The 19,543-nt window shown below is 36.4% G+C and overlaps 2 protein-coding genes and 1 pseudogene across 4 annotated transcripts in view; 1 reads left to right on the forward strand and 2 right to left on the reverse strand.

The window, feature by feature from the left end:
• The first annotated feature begins 1 nt into the window (after nucleotide 1).
• Nucleotides 2–8,528, forward strand: PTRH2 (peptidyl-tRNA hydrolase 2). 2 transcript variants are annotated; one of them, XM_016143406.2, is made up of 2 exons: nucleotides 2–134; nucleotides 7,905–8,528. In XM_016143406.2, the coding sequence occupies exon 2, from the start codon at nucleotides 7,905–7,907 to the stop codon at nucleotides 8,442–8,444; it is 540 nt and encodes a 179-aa protein (XP_015998892.1). In that variant the 5' UTR covers nucleotides 2–134; the 3' UTR covers nucleotides 8,445–8,528. The 2 variants fall into 2 exon arrangements, with proteins under 2 accessions (XP_015998892.1, XP_015998891.1); XM_016143405.2 differs by having other exon boundaries at nucleotides 86–214.
• LOC118604489 lies at nucleotides 2,561–2,679 on the reverse strand (annotated as a pseudogene).
• Nucleotides 8,529–12,271: 3,743 nt separating the features above from the next.
• The window catches only part of CLTC (clathrin heavy chain), a 62,483-nt gene continuing 55,211 nt past the window's right edge, over nucleotides 12,272–19,543 (reverse strand). Inside the window, exons 31-33 of one of the 2 annotated variants that reach the window (XM_016143400.2) lie at nucleotides 19,330–19,350; nucleotides 15,600–15,675; nucleotides 12,273–13,640 (exon numbers count right to left, since the gene is read on the reverse strand). In XM_016143400.2, coding sequence (XP_015998886.1) covers nucleotides 13,516–13,640; nucleotides 15,600–15,675; nucleotides 19,330–19,350 — 222 coding nt within the window. In that variant the 3' untranslated portion in view covers nucleotides 12,273–13,515. Of the gene's footprint in view, nucleotides 13,641–15,599; nucleotides 15,676–19,329; nucleotides 19,351–19,543 lie in introns of both variants that reach the window. The other variant, XM_016143401.2, reaches the window with a different exon arrangement.

Below are 19,543 nucleotides of genomic sequence, written 5' to 3' on the forward strand. Positions count from 1 at the left end.
CCACCTCCTTTCGACGACCTCGGCTGATCGCCGCGGGATTTCGGTTCAGGACCCGTGGGTGGAGCGACAGGAAGAATGACTGTTCTCTTCGCAGTTCGTGATCCGGAACTTGTTGTCAAGGAACCCCGGAAGAGGTAAACCGAGCGATAAAAGCGTGTTCACTACTCAAAAGTGAAAAACCGAAAGACGCGAGCAAGGTGGTGAGGTACTCTAGGTAGGTCGGCCCCTCACAGGGTCAAGGATCGGGATCCCTTTCTCCATCTTCTCTCCGGTTGGACTGTTTCTTCCCTTCTCATTCTGTAACACCCCCCTTTCCCCCTTCTGCTTCTCTTTCTGTCTTCCTCCCAGTGGCTGCTGGAGCCACCGAACCTGTTCTGCTCGTCGTCCTTTCCAAGAAGGGATCAAGATGCTGGGGTGGGGGAGGACTCAGAATTTTTAGTTCCCAGGCAAAGCCTCCATTCAGGCAGCATCGGTATACCCGCTCTGAATGTGAGAAAATAACGAACAGGCCTCACCTTCTGCTTAGTGTCGAATACACAACGTGTTGTTGTTGAATCCTACTAGGAACGAAAAGATTTCTAAGAATATAATCGAAAATTCGGTTCCCCTGTGTCACACACACCTAATACCTAGAAAAAGTGTTTACTTCTTTAATATTGTACCCCGGGCACTGTACTAGACGCAGAGAATATGAACTGCAGTAGTTAATGTGTTACAGCAGCTCTGGAGAATAAGTAATTAAGACTCGGGGGTGGAAAAGACTTCAGAGACAGATGTCATTTGAACTATGCCTTTACGGGTGAAGAGGTTTTTGTTTGTGTTTGTGTTTAAGTGTAGAAAAAAATAATAATTTCAGAGAAAGATTGCTGCTTAAAAGGACCTAGTAATTTGGTGTGGTAGGATAATACAGTGTGTAGCAGGAGAGTAGGTTAGAAGGATGAAGTAGGTTGTAACCAATTTGTGTAGTGCTGTAAATGCGCACAAAGGGGGTTGTTTTTTTTATTCTTTAGGCGTTTATCCAGTGATTTTTGAGCAGGGAAATTACAGAATCAGATTCGTGTTTCAGAAGTATAATGGCAGATGGACTAGGATAAACTAGGGCAAGAGTGAAGGAAACGTGGAAAAATTAGTGGGAGTGAAGTTAATTTTGGAGGCTTTTGGCCAAGAGATAATTAGCACACCCAGAGTAGAAATGAAATGGTTTAAGACAGATAAATTCACGTATTTGTGACTAGATGTAGTAGGACAGAAGAGAAAAAGTCGAGGGTTACTCAGAAATCACAAATACATAAAAAGGAATTTTGAGAGGGAAAGAAAGATAACTGAGTTCAGTTTAGGACACAGATTAGAGTACTTGATAGGCATCTAAGTGGTGAAATCTAGCAGTAGCTGGAAATTCAAGTTTGGAGCCCAAGAGTCTAGGAATTCTCAGCATATGATGATTTGGGAATGAGTGACATTGTTCATCTGTCTGACAAACTATTGTCTTTCTCCTCCTACTAGCATGTCAACTCCATGTAGAGTGGGACTTTGTTTTGTTTATGCTCTATCTCCAGGGTCCAGAACAGTGCCTGGTGCACAATAGGCACTCAATAAATATTAAATGAATGGAAAGGGAATATATTAACCAGCACCATCCGATACAGCTTTCTGTACGATTGGGTGAATGCTAGCCACGTTTAAGCTGTTGAGCAACTGAACACTTAAAATGATGCAAAGTGCGACTGAAGATGTGAATTTTTAGTTTTAATTATAGTTTAAATAACTACATTTGGCTAATGGTTACTATATTGAACAATGTAGGTATAGGCTAAATAGAAAACCAAACGTTTAAGCTAATAATACACACATCAGAGAAAAACAGAAGACATAGAGCCGGAGGATGAAACTAGAAAAAAGCTATTCAGAAAGGTAGGATGGTAATGGTGTGAAAATTGGGTTAAAGAATTCAAGGGAGGAAAATTTTAAAGTTATCAATGAGTGGCGTAGAAAATTCAAGATGAGGCTTAAAAAGAGATAATTATCAAGTGTCTGATTCCTTAGCAATTTGGTTGAGTGGAGAAGGAGGCAAGTAATTGAAGATGTTCAGGGGTAAATAGAAGAACAAAAGTTAGGCAGTGGTTTAAGGTCAAAGAGGAAAAGATTTTTTAGGTTGGAAAGGCCAAAGGCAGTAAGTAGCTAATGGAGTAAAATTAATGGATGGGGCATGGTTCAGAAGATAATGGGATCAAGAGCATTGGTGAAAGGAATTTAGTCTGACAGAAATTAGAAGGCACCAAGAGGAGGGTTTTATAGGACATGTTTGTTTTGCAGTGTCCTCATTGCCCAGTATTATCTGTCAGACTAAGAATAGTTCTTTTTACCTTAATTTCAAGCACTGGATATTTCAGTATGTTTATAGTAGATATGCAGAAAAGGGGATAGGCTGAAACACCTTTTAGTGGAGTTAGATGAGAATTTAATCAGGTTGATAGAAGATTAGAACATCCTAAAGAAAAAAGATGTTATTTTAACATTTTATTTTTATTATTTTATTTTTTATTTAATTTATTTTTTTTAACGCCTATAGCACCTGGTATTCCTAGATGGTCTCCCATCTAAGTACTAACCAGACCCAACCCTGCTTAGTTTCAGAGATCAGACAAGATCAGGCACATTCAGGGTGGCATGACCATTGACCGATTTTAACATTTTAAAATTGGAAACCTTGTGAGATATGGGAAAGAAGCAATAAATTTGGTCATTTCAGGAACTTTTTCTACTTTCTGTTTTCACTGACTTATTGGTGTATCTGTTTTTAGATAAAGTTGAGATGAGAAGCTTTCTATCATGACTTAGATTCAGTATATTTTATATGCTCTTATTATGTTACTGTGGATAAGCAGCTTCTCTGATTTTTATTTTTCTTATCCTTAAAATGAGGCTAATAATATCTTCCTTTTATTTTCATAGCAATAGTAATGAAGTAAAGGGTTTATCTTGTTATCCAACAAATAATAGCTCCTCTATATGCAGTTCCCTTCTCAAGATAGTGCCTGAATGTGATGTATGGGATATTTGGTTACTTTGCAACCTAGAAATTGGTGCAGAGAATCCTTCTAATTACTGACATAGTGGATACTATACTATTTAATATAATTGAATATTTTTATTTGGAGTCTGGTTATTAGATAATCAGAGAAGTTCTGCTGTAAGTAAGCATCATGTAGTCACTAAATGATAGATACATTATGAGATAATGTGGGTTCTAGTAATTTTTTTTTTTTGTTCCCGCTGCAAAGGCATGTAGAGCCATAAAGTCCTATGTCTGTACAGCCCTGTCACCAAATTAAGCACACCAATTAAAGAGGACTGAAACTAGGTGCTAACAACTTACCATATGTGGCTTTTACCTCTGGTCACTCCATGTCACTTTCCTTTGAACTCTAAATGTTTGTTTCCTCATGATTCTATTTTTCCCTATTCTTCACACTGTATACTTTCCCTAGTAGCCTCATGTACTTTTATAATTTTAGGAACCTCAGTTCTATGTTAAGGTCTCTTAAATCTGTATTCTCTTCTGACCTTTAAAATGATATACATTTTAAAGCATTCCCAAAACCAAAATATACCCTACCAAATCATACCAAATAACACAACAAACCTAAAATAACACTTACATAGTAAAAGCAGTGTCGCTCTCACTGCTCCAGGTGCATGGTGTCTCCCGATGGCTCACAGCAAAACAAACAATGAATGCTGTTTTTGCCTTTTTTTTTTTTTAAAGCGAAAGTCTCTTTCAGATTTCTTTTGAATAGTGAAAATGGGCACCAATGTAGGTCTTTCGCAAAAGTGAAGTGGCATAACGTGGATTTTCAAAAAGTGAGAGATATCTTTATCCTCCCCCTTTTTTTGTTGGGCATCTCTAACCAGGATGTCTTTTGGTCAAACCAAATATATCTGAAATTGATTTCAATTTATTTTACTTTCAAACCTACTGTTTTATTTGTCAGTAAATAGTACCTCCATTCTCCATTTTTTCAAATTTAGATGTGTTTTTAAACTTCTCTCTTTTCTCAGACTTCCAGTGAATCACCAAATGATATAGACATGCCTGAGCCATTTCTTTCCTTTCTCATAGCCAGTACTCTGGTTTAAGTGACCATCATTTTGACTAGCCTATTAGGAAAGGAAAAATAGAAGTAGAGTTAAGAACATGGGCTCTGGAATCCAGCTACCATTTACTAGCTGTGTGAACTTGGGTGAGCTACTTATGTTCTCTGTACCTCAATTTCCACATATGAAAAATGGGGACAGTAAATATATATTTACCTTAAAGGACTGTTGGGAGCATTGGAGGAAACAATTCATGTAGACTGTTTGGCCAGTGCCTAATATATAGCAAAATACTTGGCAATTATTAACTGTTACTATTATTTATTACATTATAGCAGCCTCCTAATTGATCCCCTATATCTGTTCTTACCAACTTCTAATTCATTCTTTACACTGAAGCCCCAGGCAATCTTTTAGAAAACAAAAATTCTTTGCCTGCAGCAGCTTCCCATTGTCATTAGGGTAAATTCCAAACTGTTTAACATGGTTTATAAGGCCTATGATTTAGATCATGCCCTTTTTTCCCTGGTTTATTCTCTGCTACTTTTCCTCTCCATCTTTCAGCTCCCGGACTGTGTTCAGGTCTCTTGACATACCATATATAGTCATCTTTTGCCACATTTATAACATTTACCACCCCAGTAATTACTTGTCTCCTCTACTGGACTATGAACAACTGGCAGTGGCCTACATTGTTCATCACTGTATTCTCAACCTAACAAGATATGTGCTTGGCACACAGGAAACCAGCATACATTTCTTTCTTGAACGTTACTTCTCTTGGCCTCAATTTTCTCATGTTTAATACAGAAATAATGCTAACTTCTACCTTTATATTGACCAAATGACAATATGTTCAAAGTATCATTGAAATAGTAATTGTATCATTGATTCAGTATCATTGTACTATGAAATCGGTATCATTTGAGCTATTAAAATAAAGTGAAGGAAATTCAAAACTAGGATTGGGCTGCCTCTAAACCACTACTAGAATGTGAACTCCATGAGAGAAGGGACTTTTTTCTGTTTTGTGTTGACCTAAGAGCAGGATCAATCAATGTTTGTGGAAGGAAGGAGGCCTAAAAGAATAGAGAAGGCTGTTGAGCTTTAGTGACACACTTCTGACTATAATCCAGATAACCATTCCTATAACTACACTGAATTTTGTATCACCGTGTAATATTCCAGCTCCAAAACCTGGATAAAACTACCTGTCCATTATAATGAAAGAAGAATGTGGATGCAGCAGATAATTTTGTATGTTTGGAGGCAGTGATCAAGTAGTGTTAATCTTTTGGCTTTTATTTGCTCCAGAAGTATGAAGTCACCTCTCCTTCCATATTTATAACTATATTTGGGTTGCTAGGTACTACTGGAGAAAATCAAAACTGGTCAGTGTGGTACCATTGTAAAACATTATTAATCTTAACCAACCATGTTTTCCACATTCCGTTGCAATCCTATTGTGTTTTACTGCAACTCATTTCAATTTTCTTGTCAACTGCAGCTTGACTTGTACAGCCTCCCTCCCTCCAAATCCACAAGCTTACCTACATCTAAAACTGTCACATTGGGAAAGTTGCCTCTTTTTTCTAGAGGAAATCCCTTCTTGAGGTCTGAAGGTCCCCTTCCTCCTACTGCTCTGTATTGTAAATTATTCTTTCTGTATCCCAGCATCTACCTACCTTTCCTGGGGCTCTATTGACATTTAAATATACTCATCTTTACTTCTCTCCATGTCCCCTTCTATCTATTGCTTCTTTCTCCTTTCTTTCACTTTGTCTCTATTTCTTGACCTAGCCTCAAATTAGCTTCTGCCTCTCACAACTACCCCATATTAGTTTTTTGCTAAAACTAATGAACAAAGTATGTTAGACAAAGTGCTATTGACTAGTCTTCGTTCTGGAAATATGTTCCTCACCATGTAGTCCTGGTCTTCCTGCTTCTGTGTCTGGAAAAGTTGAGCATTTAAGGAGGTAACTCCAGAAAGGATTACGACTAGAAAATGGAATGCATTAACTATCATTTTATACTTTTATAATTTGGAGACAAATTTATACAGTTTTTTACTTTTTTATCCTTCAGACATTGAATGTAGTCCTTTGTTCTTTAACAATTAGTAAAGGTCTTTTGGCCTGGTTTATCTCAATTATAGCCCTCCCAATAATTCTTTGAGATCTGGAGACAGGCATGACTTATGTGAAGATCTATTGCAAAGGCTTTTTTTTTTTTTCCTGAATTAGAGATTTATTAAGCACTGTAAAGCATAAATAAATCGCTAGTAATGAGTGAAAAACGGTGTAGCTACTTTAGGAGTTTGGCAGTTTCTCAAAAAGTTACAGTTACCACATGACCTAGCAATTTGATTCCTAGGTATATGCCCAAGAGAAATGAAAACATATGTCCACACAAAAACTTGTACTCATAGCAGCATTATTCATAATCACCAAAAGGTGAAAACCATCCAAATGTCTCTCAACTGATGGATAAATAAAATGTGGTATACCCATCAATAAAAAATAATGAAGTAGTAATACATGCTACAAAATGGATGAATCTTCAGACATTGTGCTAAATGATAGAAACCTGAAACAAAAGGCCACATATTGTATGGTTTGATTTATATGAATGTCCAGAATAGGTCAGTCCAGAAAGACAAAGTAGATTAGTGCCAGGGGCTGGGGCAGGGGGAAATGGGAAGCGACTACTAATGTGGATACAGAGGTTTCTTTCTGAGGTAATAAAAATGTTCTGGAATTAGATAGTGGTGATCGTTGTTATACAATCTTGTGGATATATTAAAAATCACTGAATTGTACACTCAAATTGTATACTCTAAAAAGGTGAATTTTAGAGTTTGTGAATTATTTCAAAGTTTAACATCCCCTTCCCCTACACTATCCTCATATTAAAATTTGATAGTACTATGTAATCTACCATATAATCTCAAAAATATTTATAATGTCTTAATTGTAACATAAATGAGAAAAGGAAATTTATGATAAAATGTATTTCTAGGACTCGTGCCTATTCATAGAATCACATGAATCCAGCGGCTTCAAATGTAGACTGATACATTTTATTGGTGCCTCAAATAACATGAAGAGCTTTACTGGGGTAAAAAGAATTTCTAAAATAATAAAGGATAAAGGAGGATCTTCCTTTGTTTTATATGATACACTTATGGTAAATTCAGTGTATATTAAAACTATGCAAAAATTACTTTGTATTCACACGTAAAATGAAGTTGAGTTCTAGTCTTAGGTATTAATAGTTTTTTGATTAATTCAACTAAAATAATGCTCCATGGGACAAATTCCTCACTTTGTAAGACAGCATTCTATGCTCAGGCCTAGTAAATGTAAACAAAGTACCTCACTCCAGGCCCATTATGATGACAATCAGGAACTCCTCTGAGGGACTGGACCATCCCCTTTGAGATCTACTGCATTATGAATACACAAATAAGCACAGAAAAGGGGGAGTTGTTCTTGGTTTCTTTAGATCTCTTGGGCATCTTGGTAAAACAGAACATTTCCTTTCTCCACAAAAGTTAGACTGAGGAACAAAGCTTTGTTGTATCCAAGACATACACTTATATTGAAATTTAAAATGACCTAAACTGCTTCACCTGTAATCTTGAATCTTGTCTAGTTCACAGAGAAGAAAACAGTTCATGCATAAGATCCAAAATATATTTTTCTTTTTTGTCTGGATGACCTCATATAGTTTAAATGTTAAAGTGTTTTATCTAATAAGCCTGTAAATTTCACTGTTAGATGCCGATAACTTTTATCCTTTTCTTCAAGATGCTCTCCAAATCCTTGGTGATGGAATATTTGACTCATCCTGGTGCACTCAGCTTGGCTGCTGGAGTTGCTTGCGGCATGTGCCTGGGCTGGGGCCTCCGTGTACGTTTTGGAATGATCCCCAAAAGCTCAGTGAGTGATTCAGAGAGAGAGACTGGAACTGAAGCAAGCATCTTAGGAGAGAGTGGGGAATACAAAATGATTCTTGTGGTTCGAAATGACTTAAAGATGGGAAAAGGGAAAGTGGCTGCCCAGTGTTCTCATGCTGCTGTTTCTGCCTACAAGAAAATTCAAAAGAGAAACCCTGAATTGCTCAAACAATGGGAATACTGTGGCCAACCCAAAGTGGTGGTGAAAGCCCCTGATGAAGAAACTCTGATTGAATTATTGACCCATGCGAAAATGCTGGGACTGACTGTCAGTTTAATCCAAGATGCTGGACGTACTCAGATTGCACCAGGCTCTCAAACAGTCCTAGGAATTGGGCCAGGACCAGCAGACCTGGTTGACAAAGTCACTGGTCACCTTAAACTTTACTAAGTGGAATTTTGTATGATGGTCCCAGCACCGCAAGAGTTTGAAACTGTCAAATTCTAACAATAAAAGCTGAATTTCTTCCCCTAATTTAAGTATTCTCAAGATGACAATCTGTTCCCTGTTCTTCTGCCATGTACCGGGTAAAAAAAAGAAAAGAAGTTGGTTAAGTGGTCCTGGTGGTTCAAGTACTAAAATTTAAAATAAGAAATAGGTCACAACAAAATTAAATTACAAGGAGGAAAACAGCATTTCCTATGTATGATTAGGCTCTGTACTCACAGTTCTTCCCCAAGACTATGTTGCTGTCCCCTTGGAGGATCAGGGGTTCAAAGGTAGTCTTATTGGATGCAAACTGCAGTTTTCTTGTCACTTTTTATATAACTAACTGATAGCCTGCATTTTATTAATAGATCGTGGTATAGTTACACAATTGGTTTAGGATCTAACCTTCTGGGTTTTTTGTCTAAGTTGAGGTTTTATAGCATTGATATAACCCAGCTGTGCAGTCCTTTGTGTTCAGTTCCCTGACCCACACTGGCCAAAGGTTCTCAGCAGTGGTTCTATATCATAGCCTATAAGTTTCCCTTACCCTTCCCTAACAATGAAGACATTGAAACGTAAAGTGACTTGACTTGGTAGACCTTGAATATGGTAATGGGCACACATAGGAATTTATGCAACTGTGAAGCGAATGTAGTGTCATCCCAACATTCCCACTGTTTACAACTCAAGGAACTTAATCAGTTATTTTAGGACACCTTTATTTCCCTTTTGATCTTTAACTTTGCATGACATGATTCTAGTAATTACTATACCTGCTGCTCAGAATAAAAATAAGTTCCCAGCTCCCAAAACTACATAGCTTCCCTTTTTGTATTATTATTTTTGCAATCTCTTGCAAAAAGCCATTTTTCCTGAAAGCCATTTTTTAGGGGGATCCTGACAGTATTTCTAAATTCATTATATCCCTAAAAACTATGATGATGCCAGGGATAATTTTGGTAACAGGCACATGCATATTAAGTGGCTCCAACTCTCCATGGTTAACTTCAATAGTAATTAGCATTAGTTAACAGTTAACTTCAACATAAGCAGCATGATACCACAACTAAGGCTGAGTTGAGTCTGTGGAGAGAACACTAAAGACTACTGCAGCCAGGCTTAAAGGTTCTAATATTTAGTCAGTTTTATACCATTACATGAACATGACAGCACAGGAGAAATGTAACTGTGAATGATGCCACAGTAGCAACTGTTTCTAAATAGGATGTTTATACTGCTAGATTCAAAAGTGATGCAACATCATGTAACTGAGTTGAAGAGAACTCAATCCTAAATGCATGATTCTGGCTCCAGTAATTTCTGAGGTTTGCTTCAGAGACTAAGGGTTCCAAGTTCAAAGAACAGCGCATTCCCAGCGGGATGGCCTGCTGTGGCTGATTCAAGAAATTGTAATAAGTCATAACATAACTAACTACTAGGATGAATAGTATACAAATAGAATTTTTATACTATTCTGGAAATGTTTTCTAGTTCACTTGTACTTGGAATTTATTTTTAAAGGTTCATAACCTTATAGTTTTCAAAGTATGGGCAGAGCCCATGGGTTCTCTAAGACAGTTTCAGGGGGTCAAAACTATTTTCATAATGCTAAGACATTATTTTTCTTTTCCACTGTGCTGGCATTTGCACTAATACAAAAGCAATGGTGGGTAAAACTGGCACCTTTCACAAATTTAGGCAAGAATACCTACCTGCACAAGTAGTCATTGTAGTTTTCACTGCCCTACACTCACAGTAAAAAAAAAAAAAAAAAAAAAGTTTCAATGTCGATGAAACAGTAAAAATATTAAATTTGACCCTTAACTATTTATCTTAATATTCTGTGTGACATTAAACACTTCTAGTATACACTTAAGTATGATTGTTGTCTTGAGAAAAAGACTTGTGTGGCTAGTTTTGAGCTGAACTAGCTGCTTTTGTCATGGAACATTTTTACTGGCAAGAACAACTCACATACTCTGGGTGTGTGGCAAATATTTTCTCAAATAACAATCAGCAGTATTTAGGAAAACTTGTATCTGCCTTTCCCCCAAGCTTCTCAAAACTTAAGACTTTTCTGATAAAATCAGTGTACCTCACAAATGATTTGTAAAATGTGTCAACATTTAGAACTATTTAACATTGTAAATCAGTATTTTCCACATAACCAGTACATGAGGGTACAAATCATGCATGGGTAAAAGATCCAAAGTAGAGACAGACCAAATTTTAAATATTATAGTACAAGTGTTCACTTTCATGGTTTGATTCCACATTTCAACTAGCCTTTCTTTGAAGGCTATTAAAATACTCCTTTCCTAATTACATAACTATGAGGCCAGAATTTTCTTCATATTCTTTTAACAAAAACAACATAGTAACAGACTGGAATGCAGAAGCAGATGTGAGAATCCATCAATCTTCTGTTAAGACAAACTTTGAAGAGATTTAAAAAATAGTACAGTGCCACTCAGCACTTTTGGGAAATACGATTCCTCATTATTGTTTATTTTAACATGGAATGAATTTACTGTTACACTCAAATACATTTTAAAAATTGTTTTAACTACTAATGCACTAAGTATCAATAAATACAACCCCCACAAAAACCAAAGCTCTAAAAAAAGTTTGACAATCAAACTAGAGTGAGATCTCTGCCTGACTGAATCAATTTACAGAACATGCAAGCAGCCCTACTTGAGCATCAGTCAGTCTCTTGCTATTATACTAATGTCTGTGTTAAAATGGTCAACAAATATCATAGATTTTTTGTACAAAGACTATATTTGGATACTAGGGAGGAAAATCACTGAAAGTATTTTTACCACCTGAGAAGATTCCCATGTCTCCCCTTCTCTACTGTTTTGTTACTTTTAGAGTGCTAAGGACTCAGTACTCTTGTTTTCAATTCCTTCTCCCAGACCATCTTCCCATTCAAAGTAATGTTAGGGGAAGATCCCTTCAAAATAGTTTACCAATTTACCATTTATTGTATAACACTTACTAGTGCCCAGTCTTGAGCAAGGCATTTTGTGATTTTAACATACTCTTGCAAATAACTCTGAAAAGTACTTGGTGTTAATATATACATTAGGGAACAAGCTCAGAAGTTCAGCTTACTCAGGATTTGAACCTAAGACATACAATACAGCAGTTTCTTTCTCCTATAGACCATTATGGATGGCTTAAGTGGCAACTCAGTATCATGGGACATAGCACCAGATTATTACAAGGCTTTTTTATTGTTCTTAAAAAAATTTTTTTTTCAAGTATGCTGTAAGAAAACCTTTACTAAAATATTTTAACTTCTTTCTATTAAGGAAGGGATGGAAAACAGAAGAATTATTCCATTGATAAAAAATAGTTGATTCAAAGTATGGGAAAGGTCCAGGAGAACATATATTGACTCTGAAAAGAATAAGCTCACTGAGCCAATTACTATTCTTGATTTTGACAATGAAAGGGGGGCAGAGATCCAGCAGAAACACAAATACAGCCAGAGCTCGAACAGCAAGATGTTTAAAAGGGGCTGGGGGAATTTCCAGCTAATACTATTATTTCCTATAGAAGAAATTAAAGATGGCAGAAGAGAAGGGGTTCTAAGTTTTTAAAAACCCTTCTGTGACAATACAGGCTAGGTAGAGGGCTCTCTAACTCTACTGAGGATTAAGAGTGAAATGAACTTTTCAGCAAAAGGTTGGATTCAAATACTGGTTTTTAAAAATCACCCTAAACTACTCCTATTTTGAGGACCCATACAATTTCAACACAAGGAACAGCATATTAACGACATGTTTATATACTTTTATTTCAAGTTAATATAATATCCATAATCTGGTCATTTAAGGGAAAAGCTTAGAAAAAACCTGTTAAGTGCCACTTGGTTCAAACGATGGAGATAGCTGAAATGAAGCCCGCTACAGTACTGACTGGTTCTTTACTGTATGTACCACATTAACTGCAGTTGTGCACACGATGTGTTATAGTGCTTCCACATGTCCCCAACCTCACTCCACTTCTGCCCTCATCCCCCCCACTGCACCCTCAGTATCCAATATGAAACTACTATGGTTCTTTTGGTTTAAGTCTGAGAGGTATTTAATTAAAACTGCCATTCTACATGTTATTTCCACAGTCCAGTAATTTATTTTAAATTTGAGTAATTTCAAATTCCACAAACAAAACTTAAGAACAGCAATATTTTGTTTGAATTCTCTCTTCTGTACACTCAGTGATCTAAAACACCACAATATCCAACATACACAAACCTTAGGGAAGGGTTAGTAAATACACACAGATTGGAATTATGGTGCTCTTTGTTCCTGAATGGAATGGTCCCACAGAAAAAGCACAGGATACAGCACAACATAAGGGCACCTGTTACATATGAGTGAGCAAAAACACACTAGCATTTTCTATATGCATAATGAGGAAACCTGCATAGGTTAGAGGGCCTTTTATGCTCATTTAAAATTCAGGCAAGTTGTCTGTAATGCATTTTTCAAATAATTTGGAGAGCACTGCAGTCCAGTGTAGGGTATGCTGATTAGTGTTGTCTTGGCTGGCATTGACAGTCTTGCACGGTCACATACCAATACATTTGCTTTAGCTTTTCTTTGAATAAAAGAGATTTAAATGCATTTCGACAATACATATTGTAAGCTGTTTACATACACTAAATTTAAGAGATTCAATATTAGAGTTTTTTCTTTTAACACTACAGAGTGCAAATCAGGTTCTTCACAACAGATCGAATATTAAGCAGTTTTTCAAAGAATGAGGGGGAAGAAAAAAAGCCCACGTGAATAAAACATTGAAACTATTCCCCTTTGAAAATAAATTCTAAAATGATGCGGAATGTGAAATAAGCTTTTAACATAGGTGATCCAAGTTTATAGTTAGAAACAAAAAGTTGTCCTTCATGAAATAAAGATTACAAGAACATGTGCCTGTTTTCCTGTTATACACTGAGAAGCAGGTAGAGACGATGTTTCAGTACGAAAATAGGCGACTACAGGATCAGCTTTCCGTCTCACATGCTGTACCCAAAGCCAGGCTGTGGCTGCCCATAGGGTGGTGCAGTATAACCATAGCCAAAAGGTGCCTGGGGAGGGACTGCAACACTGGGTCCTGCTGTCAGCATCAACTGGGGCTGACCTAAAGATGGAAAACAAAAAGGAGCAGAGGCAGGGGCAAGGGGGTGGTAAAAACTGTTAGCATTGTAGGATGATCACACTCCAATCTCCCTTTTCTAGTGGCATAATCACAATTTGGAATGAGTTTTGTGGCAGTGCTTTTGACTGTCACAATTTTGGCACTAACAATCAGCCTAAGAAGGGTCCTGCCGAAAAAGCCAACAAACAGTGCAGGGTCAAGAGCCAGAACTGTTAACAGCAATTATGTTACTTCACATCATTTAAAGCGATATGCACATGCATGCTTGACATGATTGGGCAAGGGGTCTGCAAATACACCTATCGCCACATGGTATTTCCAAATTATATTCGGTGACAATATAACTAGCACAGGAAAATAATTTTTTAACAGACATGGTTTTAATAACAACTGAACTTTTAAAGTTAGATTTAAAATTTCTGATTTAAACACATCTAAATAGTTAATTAAACCTAATGCATTTTGAGCAAAGAATCCAGTACTCAGAGAAAGCAATAAAAAACAAGACATATTCAAATATATGTAAGGTATAAAATATATTAGTACAAATCTCTCTTTCGAATACTATGTTAACGCTCTTAAGAAGTTTCAACAGTTGTTAACCACACACAGAAAATGACCTACAGAGAACCCTGGCTTATTTAGAGGGAGAAAACATAATGCTTCTTCCCAATCCCCACAGAATAAGTACTCTCCCACTAGAATGTAAACCTAGGGCAAGATTTCTCCCAGCACAAATGACCTCATGTTTCTTCTTTTTTATGAACAGCAACAACAATTGTCTTTGGTGAGAAAATTCATTTTTGAAAACCAGCAGTTTATAAAAATCACTTCTAACCTATTTACATCTAACTTTAAATGTCCACCCCACTGGCAACTGCCTACAAGGCCTGTCCATTTAAACACCCTGAAGGCAAGCCAAATTCAGCAGATGCCTCCAAATTATTATACTCACCCTGTTTTTGTCCCTAATTTTTCCTATCTGACATATGTCAAGCATCTTGCTCCATCATCTCTAAGTATATACTCAGTTTTGTCTTCTCCAACTTTATCAAAACTACTCTGGGTTCTCTCAATTCCCAAAGTCCTTTTTATTTATAATATAAAGGAGATAATGCCATAATATATTTGTGTATTATCATTTCCTTTAACAGGATGAGAAGTAATGGTCATGATTTTATGTCCTCCTCCAAAGAATACTTGGTTACAGTGTTCTTGAACTTGAATCCTTCAAGTTCACTGTTCAAATGAATCTGTTCACCAACAGTGAAATGGAAGGGTACATAGTAGTTCAGACATGCACATGTAAGAAGAAACTAAACTGCCTTAAATATTCACTGAGTCTAAAGATCTTATCTCTCTGGAAAGTTCTCATATAGTAACTCTACCCAAGTTCTGTCCCAGTTAGAATTTAAAGAGATGTTCTCTTTACGTAGAGCATACTAAAGACAGCCTTGGCACTTCTGAGAAATTGAACTCACCAATACTTCTCAGTAATTTATATATAAACAATTAATCAGTGACCAGACAATAAGAAAATATAGGTTATGATCTAAGTTTTTGAGATTATTTTTGCACTTAAGATTACCTTAGTGAATATTGTAATAACTATGTATGGTGTCAGATGGGTACCAGATTTATCAGGGTGATCACTTTGTAGGTTATATAAATGTCTAATCTCTATGCTATACACCCCAAAATAATATATTGTATGTCAACTGTAATTGAAAAATAAAAAATTATTTTAACAATGATTATCTCAGTGAATAATGTCAGTGCCTGCTTTAAGGCTGTTTTCAAGGGGGAAAAAATGAGAGAATTATTTCTTAACTCAGACTTTTGCACTTTAGTAGCTTAGTCTACTTCTATTTTGAGGCTACATCCCTAACAAGTGAAACATTTGTCTATATTTCTGTGAGGTTAAAAAGAGATAGAGATTACCATAAACAATAGGTTGCGTCTCTGTGGCTTGTTCTTCTTCTTTTCTCAGTGATTCTGAAGCATCTAATTTATCCACCTGAAGAAAAACAAGTAACATTAATTAGCACCTCAAAAGTATTATAAACCTAGGTGTATGGCAGAAAGTGGAAAAGCCTTAGTATGTTAAATTTTGTCAAAATAAAACAGACTAGAAAGAACATTCTCAGGCCCTCTCAAATTCAATGGCAATGTTCATACTTCAGTCAACTTGATTTTTAGCACTGTCATTATAAACCCTCAAGAAGGAGAGATTTATAAATGCCATAAAAGCGCACGCCAGGCTAAAACTGGGCATGCTAGGATGCAGCCAGCCTGAGGGAGGGAGATAATGAGAAGGAACCACTTTTTCAAATGAAGGTTAAATTCTATCAAAGATAATAATAATGAACTCACGACCTGGCAAGTCTTCCTCCCTAAAGGAAATGGTATTCAAAAAAATCAAGTAAGTCTAATGACTGGACAAGAACTTGGGCAGAATAAGCTACCTCTTGCCCAGCGTGCCCAATTTCTGCTGATATTTGGTTACAGGTATGGACTGAAGTTTAAGACTCAAGTGGCTCCATATCTGATCTATTTATATAAAGACAGGCTGCATGTTTTTATGCTCTATTTTTTAAGAAGTAATTAGGAATACCTAATTTGCCTCAACTTGTCTGAGGAAGAATTTTTTTGCTTTTAAGTAAGCCAAAGAATAAAGGCTATTGTATGCTAGCTACTCTCAATAAAAGTGGATAGTATCAGACAGAAATAATACTGAAGAGGAGTCCAAATGTATTAGTGGAAGAAAGGACCTGGAGTACACAGGCCCTTCCACTAACTAGTTGTGTGACCACAGCAAACCACTATACTGACCCTCAAAAAAATGTCCTTGTCTATACAATGACACAGTTGAATAAGATTAATCTCCAAAGTTCCTTCTAGGACTAGCATAATTTGATTATGTAATTCTGTGAAGAATTAGGGAGAAATGACATAAGGACAATGGGATTGGGAAATCTCCACTGTGTAACTTCCATTTGCCGTTTACACTATATTTAAAAGTTGGTATCTCAACCAAAGCATTATATTTGGACTACATTATATCTGAAGTAAAACTAAACTTTAAATCTTGATGTTATTACTACTAGCAGTTTTCTAAGTCATGTGCTCAGTGAGATAGCAGGCAGAGTTAAGGAAGGAACTTTTTATAGTCACTGCATGTTCTTCAAAAAGGCAAATAGTGAAAAATCACTCACAAAAAAAAAAAAAAAAAAAAAGACATGCAAACTTCAGAGAAAAAGCTCCTGATGATCGGGTCCTAAAAAGGTTAAAACAGGCCCTAATTTCTATTCAAAACTATTAGAAAATAGTGTGTTGGGGGTCTTCAGATAGACTATTAAGATTAGGACAGCATTTTATACATATTTTAATGATTTCATATTAAATATAATAAATACAGGTCTAATTCATTCTAATTTGTAAGGGAACAAAATCTGAGAAAAGTAAAATGATGCAGACTCTAGACACCTTCAGATTAAAATGTGGTTTATCTACCCTAGGAAGATGGGTTACTTTGCTTTTATATACTATTTTCCTATTTTATATCCTAAGTATTCATCTGTTATAAATTACCCCAATATCAAATCAAAGACTTCTATGGAATATAAGTACCATGAGAAATATCTGCTGTTTGGCATTCAAACTTGAAACAAAAATTATTATAGCTATATAAAGCACAGTATGTGCCATGGAGAGTTAGGTGGGGTTCTGCTAACCTAAACAGTATCCAAGAGTGAACTAGAGGTTGTACAAAAAAATACATGGATGACTGTACATTAATAACTTCTAAGAAGAAAAAAAATAAAACAAAAAACCACCACCAAACAACACATTTCCAGACTTTCAAGGAAAAGAATCTAAAGTGAACACATGTTTAGAAGTTAATGTCTGAGTCAGATGTTGAAGATAAAAGTCCTATTACAGAAGTACATGTAAAACTTAGAAGAGCTAGCAATATCACAATGCCTAGCATAAACAAAGGCAGGCTGGACATGGGGCGGGGGGGGGGGGGGCGGGGCGTGGAGGGGAAGGAGTAAGAATTCGAAGTAATATCAAGCTAAGCAAAAAATTTTTGATATTTCTCTATAATGGGACAGCCTCTGGCACAGCATCATCCAATTTTTGTTTCCACTGACCCAATTTAGATTGCTCAAAAAAGAAAAGCAGTGAAGGCTTTTATGAACATAAGCTTTTGTTAAGAGCTGTAACAAAAGTTTCTGATCCTTGGATTTAAAAAGAAAAATCACAGGTAAGCATGTCACTGAGTTCGGTTCCATCTGTACTACTACTGAAAATTCACTATAATGTAAAAGGCTTTTCCACAAAGACTGCAATATGCTGCAGAGGAAAAGTTAACATGCAGTCAATTATTTTGGTGTATGTGTGCATGAAAAAAAGGCAAAAGTACTGAAGCAAGAAGTGAGATCTGAAGATGACTTGCTATACAGGCTCTCAAGAAACACACACAGCCCACAGCAATGCTTTAAGGGTTTCAAAAGTAGTATGATGTATTTGCAATGACTGTTGTACATGCTTGATTTGAAAACAATGCATAACACTGCAGTTCAATTACCTGTTTTTCACACACACGCTTTCTAACTGCCTTGCTTACTAGCTGCTGAAGGGCCTCACACACAATGCATTTTACTCAGGTTTGCCCTAAGTTCCGATGGTGACTCCAGTTTGGTTCAACATAATTCCAAGGCATTGTCCCCCACCCAAATTCATTTAAATTTGTTTCAACTCTCCTTTACCTTCCCACCCTTTTCTTACTAAAATTTGACACCACACATAAGTCTGAAACTTGGTTTCATTTATATTGGGATGGAGACAAGCCAATGAAGGTGGCAGCAACCAAAAAGTGCCTAAATTTGACTTGGACAAGCCAACAGATGAATAAGAGAGCAAATTTTAGGCAGCTTAGGAGGTATGCCTTATTATAGAAAGTAGAAGTCAATATTGCTTCATTACATACAGAAATAATCCATGTTGCTTAGTAACAATTATAGCAAGCTACTCTCACGATTTAAAAAGTTTTGATTCCTCTTGAAAATGGACTAGCACCATAAGAACTGGACACCTGGAGAAACATGAGGAAAGTCTCTTCGGAAGCAGCTAGTATCTCTTGTATCTATTTTCAGCAAAAAATTAGTAAGAATCAAGAGATCAGAAACTGGATCACAGTCCTTCGATACCCAAAAAACCCCAGAAGCCTTTTAGGGCATCTAAGTATATATATAAATTCAACAACTGTCAGGCAAGCTCGCAAAATAAAACCAGAGGCTGTTTAAATTTATTTAGAATATTAAGAAAATCCTATTATAGTCCAGATACCCTGACAGGGAAAAGAAACTTTAGAATATGGAAACTCACCATGCTCAGTTTTTAATAATACATTTAAGAGAGACTGTGAACCAACTACTGATTAGCCTCCTGCCCTTCCTAAAGCCTATTAGCCGATTAGTAGCAAACATCTACTAATGTCCTACAGCTCTATTATAGTTATGTTTCAAGGGACTTGCAGAGGCTTTAGTGAAAATTTATTGGGGGGAAAAAGCAGCAGCAGCAGTGTAGAAAAGGAAGGAAAAAAAATCATGCAAATTCCTTAGTCTTAGTTCTCCAGACTTAAAGATGGAAAAGAATCAACTTTCACCTTTTCCTTTATTGCATCAACCTGCAAAGGAATTCAGAAGGTGCAGCTTAGAAAAAAATCAAATTCCATATTGAGCATAAAAAGGTAGAATCAGCAACAAAGGTTTAGGGGAGAAACATCTAACCACTAAAAAAGGTACGAGAAAAGTGAAAATAAAGGGCATACTGAAAGCAAAATTTAGAATATATATTTTCTTAACTTCAGAGCTTACTGC

Source organism: Rousettus aegyptiacus, unplaced genomic scaffold (genome assembly GCF_014176215.1).
Source record: "Rousettus aegyptiacus isolate mRouAeg1 unplaced genomic scaffold, mRouAeg1.p scaffold_m13_p_6, whole genome shotgun sequence".
NCBI lineage: Eukaryota > Metazoa > Chordata > Mammalia > Chiroptera > Pteropodidae > Rousettus > Rousettus aegyptiacus.

Coding starts and splice junctions, on each gene's coding strand:
- PTRH2 (XM_016143406.2), top strand. CDS start 7,905: ATGCTCTCCAAATCCTTGGTGATGGAATATTTGACTCATCCTGGTGCA.